Source organism: Ischnura elegans, chromosome X (genome assembly GCF_921293095.1).
Source record: "Ischnura elegans chromosome X, ioIscEleg1.1, whole genome shotgun sequence".
NCBI classification, from domain to species: domain Eukaryota; kingdom Metazoa; phylum Arthropoda; class Insecta; order Odonata; family Coenagrionidae; genus Ischnura; species Ischnura elegans.
Genome location: NC_060259.1, coordinates 84,991,299 through 85,006,195, shown reverse-complemented (window position 1 = coordinate 85,006,195; position 14,897 = coordinate 84,991,299). Strand labels below are relative to the sequence as shown.

At 37.3% G+C, this 14,897-nt stretch overlaps 1 protein-coding gene across 3 annotated transcripts in view; it reads right to left on the bottom strand.

Annotated features, from left to right (window-relative positions):
* The window catches only part of LOC124170723 (OTU domain-containing protein 5-B), a 34,058-nt gene that overhangs the window by 15,083 nt on the left and 4,078 nt on the right, over positions 1–14,897 (bottom strand). For all 3 annotated transcript variants that reach the window (XM_046549611.1, XM_046549613.1, XM_046549612.1), the window contains 3 exons: positions 7,032–7,237; positions 2,120–2,360; positions 647–802 (listed from right to left, as the gene is read on the bottom strand). In XM_046549611.1, the coding sequence (XP_046405567.1) occupies positions 647–802; positions 2,120–2,360; positions 7,032–7,237 (603 nt within the window). The remainder of the gene's footprint in view (positions 1–646; positions 803–2,119; positions 2,361–7,031; positions 7,238–14,897) is intronic.

Here is a 14,897-nt window from a genome sequence, read left to right as displayed (position 1 = left end):
CTTCATGGAAGTACTTTCTCATGATGCCAACTTGGATGGACCACAAGAGCCCAAAATCTTGTACCTTATGTCTCCGTACAAAATTTAAAGGTCTAAGGTTCAATTCCTGATCCAAGGGAACCATTTCTCAGAGCAATTCCTGTGAATGTCACTACCACTCTCACGGCAAGACTAAAATATTACACATGCGCAGCTTTAGAGGCTCTCAACCACTTGTAGCTCCATGGAAGTGCTTCCTCTCTTGCGTGGTCATTTTGGAAGGACCGCAAGGGAAACATCTAGTACCATCAGCCTCGGTACAATTTCCATGGGAAATCAGGAACCTAGGAAGCTTAATGGAAAGCATAGTGGCCAGGAAAGCCAAAGGTCCGTAATTCGATTCCCGGTGCAGGGGAATTTTTTCTTATGGCAATGCATAAGCATTTCAGGAAAATAAAAATAGGCGAGGGAAGTCGGGGAATTTACATTATGGTCGAGGAAAAGGTCCAGTGGCGCAACAAAAATACTATGCTCAGAGAAGGGGTGGGGGGCACCTCGACTAGCCCCTCTCTTGATACCCCTCTGATGCTGACCATAAATTACATTGATAAAATTTACTTGAATGAAGAGCATGTTTATTGGTCTTAAATAAGATTATTTTACTCACAAGAAAGTCCATGCATTGATTCCTGACTATGGAGTGCATTTCCTGGTCTCCAAACACCTGATCAGCAACAGCACGGAAGAGGCATGCCCCATCCTCTCCCATCTGCTTGATAACCCAGCCTTTCTTCCTCAGTCTCTTTTCAAACCTACGGTCTCTCTAATGAAAAAAAGGAACAAAATAACCTTCGAATAGTTTTTTTTTTATATTTCCATTTATGTATCCCAAAAACAGCACTAAAAGGCCTTTCCACTGGGGTTAGCAACCATTAACAATAGACAATCACAAACACCCAGGATAGATGCAACCTAACCCAGGAGATGATTGATAGACCCTGGATGCGCACAAAGTGCACAATCTTTGGTGCACCTGCCTTAATTCTCCGACTGGGGTTGCTAGCAGTCGCTGGGTGCCCACCTATCCCAGTTGGAACATTATTGGGGAGGGCTCTTATAGCTTTTCATTGATTGTAAAAATGTTAAGCATGTATGATACCATTTGGCAATGTTTAAAGATATTTTTATGTGCTCTTCTAAAAGCACTTGACTTATTTCCCTAAGCAGAGATTAGTGTTGGTACGCAACTAAATAATTACATCACTATAATACTAAATCATATTGTGCATTCACAATAATCTACCGCCTCCCTCCACGTTTAAACAGGATTTAAATGGAAGCCTTGCCCAAGCAGAATGACTCATCCCTCCCATACGTGACAATGCCTGAAAATTTCTCTGACGCACATGTTGAAGAACTGCAGAAATTTTCTCATGAAAATTGACAAATTTCATGAATACTTGCATATGAAATGAAAAAACAACTACTTAATACAAAATAACCCTGATCTCTACCTTAACTGGGGTAAAGATAGTGAAATTGATATGTTCCTTTCAGCATCTCCTTTGGGAGAAATTGTATGCTCAATGCATTACGTAAGAGATTAGATTTTTGATTACCATTGCTATTATTGGCATGAAGTATTCTTATGTTGTAGCATTATATGATTCAGAGTTGTGACCATGGGCATCTTATTTACAACTTTAGCAAGAGTTCCATGAAGGTAATTATACAGTATGAATACCTTACTGAGCCCAGGTACATGTCACCATGTAAATACAATACTCAATAAGAACATCTTGGATTTAGAGAAAATATTGATGAGATGTGGCATTGGAGAGCTAGTGCTGGTATAAACTGAGGCAAACCAATGATTAATTCTGAACTTTCATAGGGTAGATTAGAATATTATTTCAAGCAATGTATTTATGACATTAATGATTTGAAGTGGAATTATAATACAGTTGCTGTGCTTTTTGGTTTCATAGACTCCCACATTTTTATGGATTAATCAGAACATTTTTCTAGCTCTAAGTTGTCCTAAGTTTCATCCTACAGATATAAAAAAAACTGAGATTCTACTGAATTTCTTAACTTTGACCATCCACGAGAGAGATAACATGAGACATCTTATACTTGCCTCTGCCCATTCCTCTTCAGTGAGGTATGCTACCATGCCATATTCATCCTCAGAATTATACCCACTAGCCTCATCTAGGTATGCAGCACCCGAGGGACCAGCGGATGGTGTTGGGGGTCTAGCTGGTGGGGGACGAGATGCTTGAGGCTTGCTCTTCACACCCTGTTGAGGGTGCTGGCCTGGACCCAAGTGGCAAGTGGGCGGCGAGTTCACTCTCTCTCGATGCTTGGAGCGTGAAGTCCTGCCCACACATAAGGGAACAAGCGTTAGAAAGGATGGCATGTTTCTTTCAACCAATATTCCAAACACTCCAGAATGAGAGTGAAAGAAAACAATTCTACTGTAACTATAACTTATGCCACCTAGGGAATGTTTCCAATAGGGTAGTTTCCTTCATCAAAGGAATCAAAACCTATTGATTGCAGCTTGTGCCCCATACTTATTGTGACAATTACACCCTAGTAACAGAAATTTAGAAATCATGGAGGATTGGGATCTAGATAATCAAGCAAACTTGCAGCAGATTTTACCTATTTTAATATTAGGTTCAAGTATCACTACATGCCTGCTCAAGCTATTCACCAAAAAATGGGAAAAGACCCTTTACAGGTGTCCCCCCACCTCCAGCAGTAGTTTTAGTGGGTTGCCTGTGTAGGTCACCATTAATAACACTGTCAAAATATTTGTGACTATAGAGCGTTCCACATTTAGTTGACAGTATGGGCTCTTATGGAGAATCATTTCCCATGTTAATCTCCATAAGGCCAGGAGCGCGGTGTTGTCAATAACAGCACGAAAATTAATGTTTCGTTATGCACTGATTAAAAATTGCATTCTAACGTAGAAAGAGATGCTGCATTCATTGGTGCCAACAGTTTTTCGATAAAAATTATAACAAAAGCTATAAAAAACATTTCCTTAATTTTCCGTCAGAAACGTGTTTTTTTTTTACTTTATCTTCTTCTCGCAATTTCTGCCTAACCGTTGTCTGTATTGAATTGAATCTTCTGCACAAAATTCTTCAAACTATTTTCTCTTTGAAGGTCTTCACCAATTGTACAATTATTGAGTTAAAATGTTGTTATGCCGACGTAACACCCTTTAGGACAAGAAAATTTTGATTTTTGCAAGGTAAAAAGTAGTCGCTTACTAACTTACGTTTCTTACGTCGTAGGTCCCTATATGCTGCGTATCAAATGTGAAGAAAACTACAAAGTTATTTTTGATGAAAAAATCATTAACTTACATCAATTCTGAAGCGAGTTAGAAGGTTTTGATTTTAAGAAAAAATATTACGGCGCCGCTGGGCCGGGCTTTTTGCTTTTTCTTGCGCGCAGAGGGAAAATTCTCGGGTGGAAGAGGAGTTTTTGTCAATGCATACTATGAAATGTATTTATCTATTCGTTTGATATCCTAAACAGATAATACTAATACATCGTAACAGCAGTGTTTTTATCTGAATACATTGATACAAGAAAGTAAGCAAGCGGCATGGAAATAAGACGCTTTTGCCTTGGGTGTTTCGGTCCCATTGCGGAAACCAAGAAAGAGAATATCTCATAATCTGTGCGAAACACTACCCCATCGAGTGCACACCTTTTCTTTGAGGGGGCTTGGTTTTTTTTGAGTTCCTTTCATAGGGTACCATAAAACCTTCACCAGAATCGACCCTAGCCGAAGGGGCCGTGGGAAGAATTTACGAAGGCGTTCAGTTTGTCATTGCATTCTTTTGGAGTGAACAAGTGTTGTGTGGTCTGCTGAATTTGAGAATTGTGAAGTGTGTTTTACACTTATCTCTGCTGTAACACGCCTGATCAATATGTCCGATACAAGGAAGAGGAGAAAAGGTGAGAAGCTCATAAGCCGCGGAAGACAGTTGGTGCTCAAAGTCTTCTCGTACTTCAGGAAATCTCGCAGCATTAGTGAGGCCTGCCGAGAAACTTCGAAGGCTACTGGGTGCTCGGAGTCTACTGTTTACCGAGTGAGAAAGGAAAGCTCCCGTGGTCCATTGGTAACTCCTTCAAAAACTAAAGAAATAAGACTGCCTTACAAAAATTCGAGAGCAGTGATTTTCGACGATTTTGTGAGATCGGGAATTAGAAGAAAGGTACATGAATCCTTCGTGAAAAATATTCCTCCGACTTTAAAATCCATCTTAAACTCGGTAAATATGGATAGTATTTTCCCAGATTACAAAAGGACAACACTATATCGTCTTCTTTTGGACATAGGCTTCGTGTACGAACGCAGGGGGAAAAGAATCTTCCTTATCGAAAGGGATGATATTATTCGTTGGTGGCACAATTAATTATTTAATGCAGCTAAAAAAATATCGTCGCGAACACAGGACGAGTGTATTCACAGGCGAAAGTTGGATTAATGTTGGACAAATAGTGAACATTAGTTTGCGAAACAAACAATTAGAAAATCCGCGTCAAGCTTTCCTTGCTGGACTAAATACTGGGCTTGGCCCCCACTTCCCGAGGAGAACGATTTGCAATTATACACGCAGGAACGGAAAATGGGTTCATAAAAGGAGCATTGCATGTGTTTCTGTACAAAAAGAACTCAATGGATGAGCATGAAGAAGTGGGTGGCGAGTGTTACGAGAGATGGTTTGAGCACTCACTTCTTGCAAACTTACCCGAAGGATCAATTATAGCGGTAGATAATGCCTGTTATTACTCAAGGAAATTGGAATCCTTGCCTACTACAAGGCGAAGGAAAAAGAACATTAAGGAAATTAGCTTTGAAGATGTTAGCTTGAAAGGAGATATTTAATTTACAATAAACCAAGTACGGGAAAATTTAAAAAAATTAAAGATTGATGATGTCTTATACAACATCGCCTTTCATGTAATACTAGCCAGAGCCAAAAAATATTGCATAATATCGGAGGAATAGAAATTCTGTCTCATTCAGGAGTGGTGATAATTTTTATTATCCTTCAATTTATTGTTATTTTTTACATTAAAGATTATTCATTATTCAGCTTGTGCATTGAATAAGTACATACATAAAATAACAAAAGACTTTTCCTTTTATATTGCAGCAAAGGTATTGTAATTTACGCTAAAAAATGCCTTAATTTACGCCGTCTTTTGTGCGATCCCTAACTCCTTTTTGAACTAAACCATTTTGGCGCCATATTTTATGTGGTTGCATACGCTGTTAGGATGCCTGCCGGCGGAGCGGAAGCTTGGCAACACTGTTATCCATAAGGCCCGTACTGTCAACTAAATGTGGAACGCTCTATACACAAATTTTCTCCAGCTAAATTTTGACATTTCTGGATAGAACAATAATACAAAAAGTATGAGAGTAAAATCCTGCATAGTTCATTTGACAAATGTATCCTAAAAACAACACATTGAGGGGGAACAAACCAGTCCAGGAGTGAAGAAATGAACCGCTACAAAAAATAAAAAGTTAAAAGAAATATTGAAATTAAATAACATGCCAGAGAAAGGTTTAAGAGAAATTAGACTTTTTCTCCATACAACTAAAACCAGAATCACATCTTTGTAATTAATCCTTCTGCAATTGATTCTCAATCACAATAAACTCTTGTTTATATAAACAACCTTATTATGACGTTCTCATTATTACGAAGTAAATCCTTGGTCCCAACAAAAACGCCAATCCAATCCATAGTAAAAGAAACATTATCGTGAAATTTTCGTTAGTACAAAATTACAAAGCTCAGTCCTGGTCCTGGTGGTTACAAAATGAACTTTATTACAAAGGTCCACGAATAAGCAATGGCCTTTAGGTGGAAATACACTATGCTACGTTATATTCATGGTGCAAGTTCTCCTCGTGTACTGAGCCCAAGAGTGTCAATTATGGTTCTTTTTTCAGTAGGAGATACTTCAGTATGCATACAACATCATATAATGAGCTTTATTCCTGTGAAATCATGGTGACCCACTCATTACCGCTTGTAAATTGGACATACAGTTAGCCCTCTTCCTACACACATTTGATTCCGGAACTTTCAGAGATATGAGGAACTCGCACTTTGAGCATAATCTGAACAAAGTATCATTGAATCCGGTGAGAAGTCGGGAACTTTTCAGTGTTTCACCCATTCTTCATTCCCGTGGACAGTGATTTTTTCAGTGCAGGCTGCGTCGCACGCCCAGCTTGATCAGTTTGCCACAATTGTATTGCAGTGTTGCATTCTGCAGGAAATCCGCACTCCTCGAGGTCTTGCATAGATTTTTCAACTTACGAACAAGGTTTCAAGGAACGCATCTTGTTCTTATATGGAGGACTTACTATAATCGGGAAGATATCAACCCTCGATTGCGTCGAGCCGCATTCTTCTTTTAAGAAAATGAAACGAATGTGCTTATTTTTATAAATATTTGAGCGTAATTTAATTGTGTATATTATACACTTCACCCTGAAGCTATTTTACAGCGCGAGTATAAGTATGGGTGATTGAAGAGACAAGAAATTATGACTATGTTTTTTCTTATGATTCCCAAGACAAAAGTTCATACAAATATTGTTATTAACCCATTAGTGCATAGCGTCCGATATATCGGACGCGTGTATTTTATTTTTTTATGGGCTCCAGTTGACTTGCGCTACATTTTAATACTGTATTAAGTTCAAATGGATGTCTGTCTTCACCCCCCCGCTAATATTTTAGTTGACTCATTAAATTTATCGACTAGAGAAGTATTTATGTGAGACATGGCACACATCTGATATATCGGACGCTATGCACTAATGGGTTAAGAACCTCCGGTTTTTCGATCCCGTGAACTTCGCAATAATGAGAGTCTTCTGTATACATTAAAATTAAGTGTTCCCTTCATAGCAGTGGAATCTAAGCAGATACGAGTGGTCCTATTCTTACTATGGTTATAAAGATTTCAGACGATCATTAAATGGAACAAACCTATGTGGACTGGCACGATGTCTTCTTTTGCCCACACTTGGAACTGAGTCAAGCATCTCATCAAAAGGATTGTTAGCGGCATTATGTGGTGGGTGTTTCTCTTCACGACTGGAGCTGCTTTGAGAAGGCCATAAATGATGCTGCTGAGCATTTGATGTGGGACTAAACGGTGCACACGGAAGACCATGATTTTCAGTAGACTCCAACTGAAAAATTAATGAACAAAATACAAATCATAAAAACGCTTTTAACATTAAATCCCTTATTACCACATTAAAATGGAGAGAGCTGTTTTGCTCAAGACCTTTTTAATTATCACTGCAATAAGCTCCACAACATCTCGCCGAACACCGTTGAATACACCTATAGAGAAGCCTGAATTCCTGAATCTATGAGGCCATGCCTTCTTGCATGATAAAACTGTTATCACAGAAGTAAAAGATTTTATCCTAACAATCACTGTTTCCAGTCTTGTTACACATAGATTCCTCCACCATTTATCTATTCCCAATTAATGCACAAATTAATGTTTGGTCCTGGAAGAAAGTAGCTCCTGGTGACTTGTGAATAGCAGTGGCTGCTCCATAGGTTTCACAGTCTCCTCGTCAAAAATTCAGAAGATATCACGCTATACCAAAACTCTGGTTTTGTGTGTGAAAATGTACATCATTATCAATGTGCAACTTCGACAGCTATGATCGGTAGCCCTATTGACTTAATACAATGAATTATCTTTAGAACATATAGAGGCTTTTCCATTTGTGCCTGATATTTTGCAGGTAAAAAGCATGGATGAACATGAAATTTGCAATACTGTTTTCTTATCAATAGAAATTTTCAGTTTTTACTCAAGTTTGATACCACTTCTGGAATGAAAACATACTTTGCTTGTGAAATGTATAGCTAAATGTATTGGACCCAATTTCTTAACAAAAAAAATGACAGCCATTTTACAATTTAGATAGCTGGAAAGGAAAATTGGAGAAAAAGTTGCTTTTAAAATATATTTAGTTTGCATGGATATGTATTAAAAACAAACATAATAACATTCAAAGAATATGGGCTATGATCCTTCACTTCATGGTACCCTCTTGAAACGAATTTCATTCCCGAGAAACATTTGAATAGAATATCATCCTCAATGAGAACTGAAATAATTTTTTCCATTAACTCACAGTAATATTTGTAACATCAATAACGCATGGCTTCCAATCGCCTTTACATTCCGGAAAGTTGAAAAGTGAGCGATTTTTGCCCAAAAAGATGGGATCGCAATTCATTGAGAAAATAATCGGAAACTATTATCTCATATAAAAAGTCTGGCAATGACTATAAACTCAGAATGATCTAGTGCTTACCCAGTGAATTAACTGCATTAAGTGCTCTTGGGTTTCCAAACAACATTAGGAACTTGCTCAATTCATTAGAAAGCTGAGAGCACTTCGTCCAATTATTATTCCAAATTATGAAATATATTGAGCTGGAACTTGTTTTTAAAGCAAGAGCAAAAGGCATAATGAATATTTTACATCTTAAAACTTCTTCGTTTATATATTCATCAAAATCCATTGCTGTTCAATGACCAAAAACAAGCTTGCCATGCCGCCATCATAGCTGACCTATTGAAGAAATTTATCTTTTCTCCTTAACTGAATGACATAAGTGAACTTAAATCATTAGTAGTAGTTTGGAGCAGGTGGAAATGAGTTTTTTGAAAGCAATATGGCTTGCGATGCTGTCATTGGAAATTGAGCGAACTGACTTCCACAGTAAGGGTCAACACTACAGACTTCAAGGTCGACAGTGATCACGAGAGACATGTAATAGGGTGTGAGAAAGAGAGTCTCAAATACATTGGCCTCCCAGCAGTTGTAGGCCCTCTGTATCTTAGGCCCCTTTGTAGTGTTGCAGTTTGTCTCACCCATGCTGCGCAGTAATTACCTGGCTCTAGAATACAGCGCAACAGTTGTTCAGCAGTATAGGGTGATATTGATAGTGCCATACAGTGTAAAATCTAAGTGAACAATGGCAGAAAAGAGGAATACGGATCAAAAGGTAAATATATTATCAAGAAAGACCTTAAGCCTACACGTGAAATTGAAAATAAACAATTGCTTTGAAAATGGAGAGCCTCATGGTGACATTGCACTTACGTGTCAGTGCATATAAGTTTATTTCCTGGACATTACCCGACTTGCACAAAACGAGGGAATTTAAACAACGCATACATTTCTTTTTTAGAGAAACAACTATGAATATCTGCCTGCTATTATTTTTACATATTTTAGACTCTAAATGTTTACATAAATACTTTTCCAAGGCTATTAATGGGCATATAAATAGTTTAAAGGAAATTTGATACCCTATACCTTTGCCACCCATCCCCATCTTCCCATGCTAAAATGGTCTCTTTTAAGACAAATTTGATCAGGGAAAAACCCTGACCACATCCCTAGCGCTGAATGAGGCATGAGTGTTCTCAGTAACATTAAGGCCTCAGCTAATGAATCATAATAATGTACTTCAAAAAGGATCACAGATAACAGGTTCACAAAAAGATTCACAGGTTCATAGATAACAGCTTAAACATGGTAGATGGCTACCCTATCTAGAATTTCCTGATTGATATATGGCATAAGGTAGCTCTGCCTTCAGTGTAAGTGGGCGTCTAAAAGTTTATTTCATGGATTATAACACAACAAGATTTAGATAAGTTCATTTGTAGATAGAAAATGATATTCGTTAAGTCTGTAGTCATAAAATTATTCTTTATTTGCAATCCATCATTACTCGCACAAAAAAAGGTTTTTTTGTGTCAGGAGGACTCGAATCAAGCTTACCACGCAATAGACAGTAGGCAACATTCAGCTAGGTATTTTGAAACAGAAAGCACCTGCACAAAAAAGATAGCTACAAATATAATGCACCTCTAAAATACTATCACAGTGTGCAGTAGATGATTTCACATTAGATCCATGACATGAAGAATAAGATCGAGGATGATCACCAAAGGAGAGGTTGGAGCGAGGAAAAAATGAACTGCGGAGAGGAAGAATAGCAACCTGCAAATGTAAGATACTGAGGGGAAAAAGATGCTATGACTAACCACGGTGAAAGTCACTTCAGCAGCAATAAGAGGTCAACTCTTGTTGCTAGGAGTTCCTAAATGCCATCCTAAATCCACAAAAAGAGCCAAATTTAGCAAAAAATATTTTGTCCATCTGAAGGATCATAGCAGGGACAGGTTTTCAGGGACCATGACAGAATCAGCATTGAGGCGAAAGGTGATTGCCCCATTAAATGATTTTCCTAATTGGAGTGATGAGTATGATACTATCGACGTAAAACCTATGCTAATGTTATAGTAATGGAATATTTTCTGTCTAGCGTATCTAAATTGACATAAATAGGAAATTGTAAGTTTTACAAGTTGTAATGAATTGAATTATTTTTTTTGGCACAACAAAACAGTCACAACAAAAGAATTCTAGCAAAGCCCTATGCGACTTTTAAAACCAAGAAATATGCACGTGCGAAGTAATAAATCAAGTAATAATAATGACAAAAACACGACCTATCAGAGGGCGTCGCCAGCAGCAAGTTGAGGGAACTAGAATGACTCATACCCTCCACGAGAGGAAAGGGGGGGGGGGGGGCAAAAGCATGAAGGGTAGGGTCCGTGGTGGGGATGGAGAGTGTTCCCGGGGTGTTTGTGAACTCTGCCTTCCTAGCACTGAGGTACTGGAGAGAATACGGACAGGAGCAAGGGAGGAGCGTGTAAGATCATGAAATCTTGGAGTCTTTTTTTTTTCAAGGCAGAAATATGCAGGTTAAGTGATTAGTGCAATTTGAGTTTCCAATCTGTTTAGTCTTGTTTGGGTCTAATACAAATAACACAGGCCTGCATTTTTACGGTTCTGCCATGTTTTTCCAGCTCTGTGGATGGAGTACCATATATTTTTGTGCACTGAATTCGAAAATGTCTTATTTTAACTAGAGTTGAGTCAAAAAATTTTATATTTTGCCATCTGTCAATTTCTAAACAGTCATATATGGAGGAAAATCGAAAATATAAGAGACACAATTATAAGTGTAATAACGTGTAAAATACAACATAATGTGAATACTTACTTCTTCTAATTATTGCGTGTAATCCTTATTACTTTCATCATTGGATAAATCAGTGGAAATTATATTAATGCTATTATGCTGATTCAAGCAAAATGATTTGTTGATAAATTGATAAATAAAAGTGATGGTTAACAAAGTTAAATTATGCTGGAAATGCATCATATTAGGACTCATTCTTTTTTACATGTGGCGTGCATTCCTATTCTTGAAATCATATGGAGGTTAACAGGGACGGATCCAGGATTTTTCTGGAGGGGCACAAGTGTCTGACAGGTTTTGTCATATTTCGGATTAAAAACAAAATACAACAACTACTATAGAAAATCTTATCTTTCTTTTGGTATGAAAGTTATTTATATTAAAATAATGATTGCGGCTCCATAACACACAAAATGAAACGAATGTTATGATCGCCGTATTAAAAATCGTGTCTATTTTTTATGCCTCTGGTGGGGGCATGTGCCCCTCCCTAAATTCTAAAGTAACTTGAAACTTTTACTCCACTTCAGTGAAATTTTTTTCGGCTGTAGAACTCCAGGCTCAACCTACTCCTACTTCCAAAAATATACTGTGTTAGGTGATATTTTCTTTTGAATTTGGTGCACAATACTAGTATTTCAATCCCACCAAGATACCTCATCATTTGTCGAAAGTCATAGTTGACACTTTTGGGCCCAATAGGTGACTCATTTTTTTGGCTTCGAGAAACTGGGAGCTTTGAAGATTGGCTGAAAAAGGTCAGTTGGCAAGCAAGGGTGAAACACGTTCCTATTGTTCTCCTGTAACTTGATATTTTATTTCGAAGGGTTTATGATCTTCGTAACATGAAACCTGAGAAACATTGACCTGGGGTGCCAGACGCTTGTTGGGGGGCTACGGAGGGGAGGGAAACGTTAAAGGAGTGGACTGAGGACTGATGGGTGGGGGATAGTGGATATTGGGAAATGCGGGATGTAGTTACTATTTTTGCTGAGGGCGCTGAGGTTCTCCCGATGGTAGTTCCATCTCTTGGTGAAGATTCACACTATGTGCCTGTAGTATTTAGCCTTAAGTAATCATTTTCTGGGTCACATGATAGTTTCTGTCATCCTTTTTCAATCATTTATTCTCTCCCCTTAATTTTCACAGTTTTCATCCCATTGATGACTAAATATGGTATTGTTACCGCTCTTCCTACTGCCTTGAAATGTTTTCAGGGAAAGAAATCAGAATACACTCAATGACAGAAAAAGCAATGGAAAGCCCTTTTGTAAGTCATGAGCTGAATTTTATTTAAAATGACTGACTGATAACGAGGATAAACATTTTTATGACTACAAATATTGAATAATTTATTATCACCGAGAGCTATTTGTACTCAAGAATGAGTGGCAGCATTTGTAAATTTTTTAAATAATATGTATACTATCAAAGACAAGAAACCTATGACAGCAGCAATTCTAGGGAGAGTAAGGTATTGTCACATTCACAAATGTGATGGAACCCTTTGAGGGAAGTTCACACTTTGCTCGTGCATTTTCAAGAGCTCCTGGCAAATAAAATCTGATGAAGTTAAGTAGATGTAACCATGTACTTCCAGCAAAAACCGACGCACTGATGGCACCCATGTCAACAATATTACAGGAAAAGTATGTAGGCCAACTTGGTGTTCACGCTTGATCACAGTAATAACAGTCCATCTCATCAACTGCATCCAAAATCAGCCCTGCTATAGCAATGATACTCTAAGTTTAAAAGTTATTTTTCATTACATCATCCATGATTTGAATGCACAAGGGGAATCCAGAAAATAAGTTATATTTCACTCTGCAAGTCACAAGGGTTTATTTCGTTAAAACTGTAGAGGCATCATTTCTAACTCTGCGCCATTCCAGAGCTTAAGTGCTCCTTGGTGTTTTATTTAGTAAAAGAACAAGTATTACTTATTACATATACAACTAGATACTTTGATTTCCAAAATAAAATATTGATAACAAAATATTTAGAGCGTAAGGTGACAGCTGCCCTTTATTACCTATACTGGATATTATGAAGATAATTCACAACACACCATTTTCCCCCACTTTCATGCTTTCGATAAAGCATCACCTGTGCCTCAAATAAGAAGGCATATGAAGAAAGGATGTAGAAATAAACTATGGTGCAGACTTTTCAATAAATCAACTTTAAAAATTGAAATCAGACATCATACAAGCAAATAAACAAAATGAAATGAGTTTGCCCCATGAAATTCAATAAAATGGCCACACACAAAAATTAGGAAAATATTAGTGCGAGATGATAACAAAACCAAAACAATGTGCTTGCATGCTCCATTGGCAATACACTTTTTAAAAGCATAATATATCATTTAACCCATTTAAGTTGTGAAAAATGATCAACATTCAAAATATTAGACCTGGTACTTCCTTTGAAAAGCTGAGCGAATGCAACATCAGCATTTTTTCTTAGAAATTTGTAATCACTAATACAGTAAAAACCGCTCGTAATGCACCCCATTAAACCACAGTTTACGATATACTGCAGGTCTCACTATATCCCCAAAAGTCATAACTTTATAATTTTGATTGCTGTTTTTGGGTGAGCTTTTGGAAAAATTTGTCTCACCAAATACCGTGCAAAAAGGAAATATCAGATTATTTTAGTAACCCCTGTTAAAATAGAGAGCAGGCAATACCTTGAATGACAAAATAATATTTTAAAATTGTGTTATGCAGAAAAACTTGTGGCAACTGTAGCTTTAGACATTTTTCCTTTGTTTCCCAAAACGTTTCCCGTAATAATGTGGGTTGCCTATAATGTGGGCTAAACCTCCATCCCCTGACATCCACTTCATAAGCGGATTTTAGTGTACCCTTTATTTCCTAGTATTGAAATATAATATTCTAAGAAGTACAAATAATCCTTACGCTTTCAATGGACAGAAATAAGTATACCATTGGTGATATGAGCAGAAGATAAACACTTGTGCTCAATTATTAAGCTTCTTAAGCTCAAATACAAATTGATGTCTTATGGCCCTTTACATATAATAGAAAAAATATCCAAATACATTATCATCACTTGAATTTACAGATCCAAAATAATGAACTTATGAAAACAAGTATATAAGTCACTAGCTACAAAAATATGCATTTAAGTCATCATAAAATGTAGAGCACAAGACAATACTCGCAAACTCGAAGATAAAAAGTTTTGACTCACAAGTGTAATTGACTCTCAAGTTAAACACCTCACGTAGTAATGCATACAGGAAAGCTCTATTAGGATATGACGCTACACATATGCTCTCATTCTGATGCTACAAACATAGGTGTGTGTACACTCTATGGTATTATCTACAAACATGTAGGTAATACCAGAGAGTAATACTCTTTGGTAAACATAATAACATTTCATCACCAAGCCATAACCATGCAGACAATTACCCAAGGTTAATCGCTCACAGTGGGATTTACCAAGTCCAGCACAACAATAGATTGCCTCAGAAGGGTTGGGTATATAAGGAACCCACATGAAATGAAAATCATTCAGGTCACCTCTGGATCCTGGTCAATGCAATTCTCTTTCCATGAAATCCACAAAGAGCCTGAATTCTGACACAACCATTACTTGTTGCATTAAATGTATATAAAATAGAAAATTACTATTAAACTGGTAAGTACTCACTTCAAAAGAATAATCAGCTGGGGTAAACTATTTAAAATCATAAATATTAGTTCATCTAGGCCATAA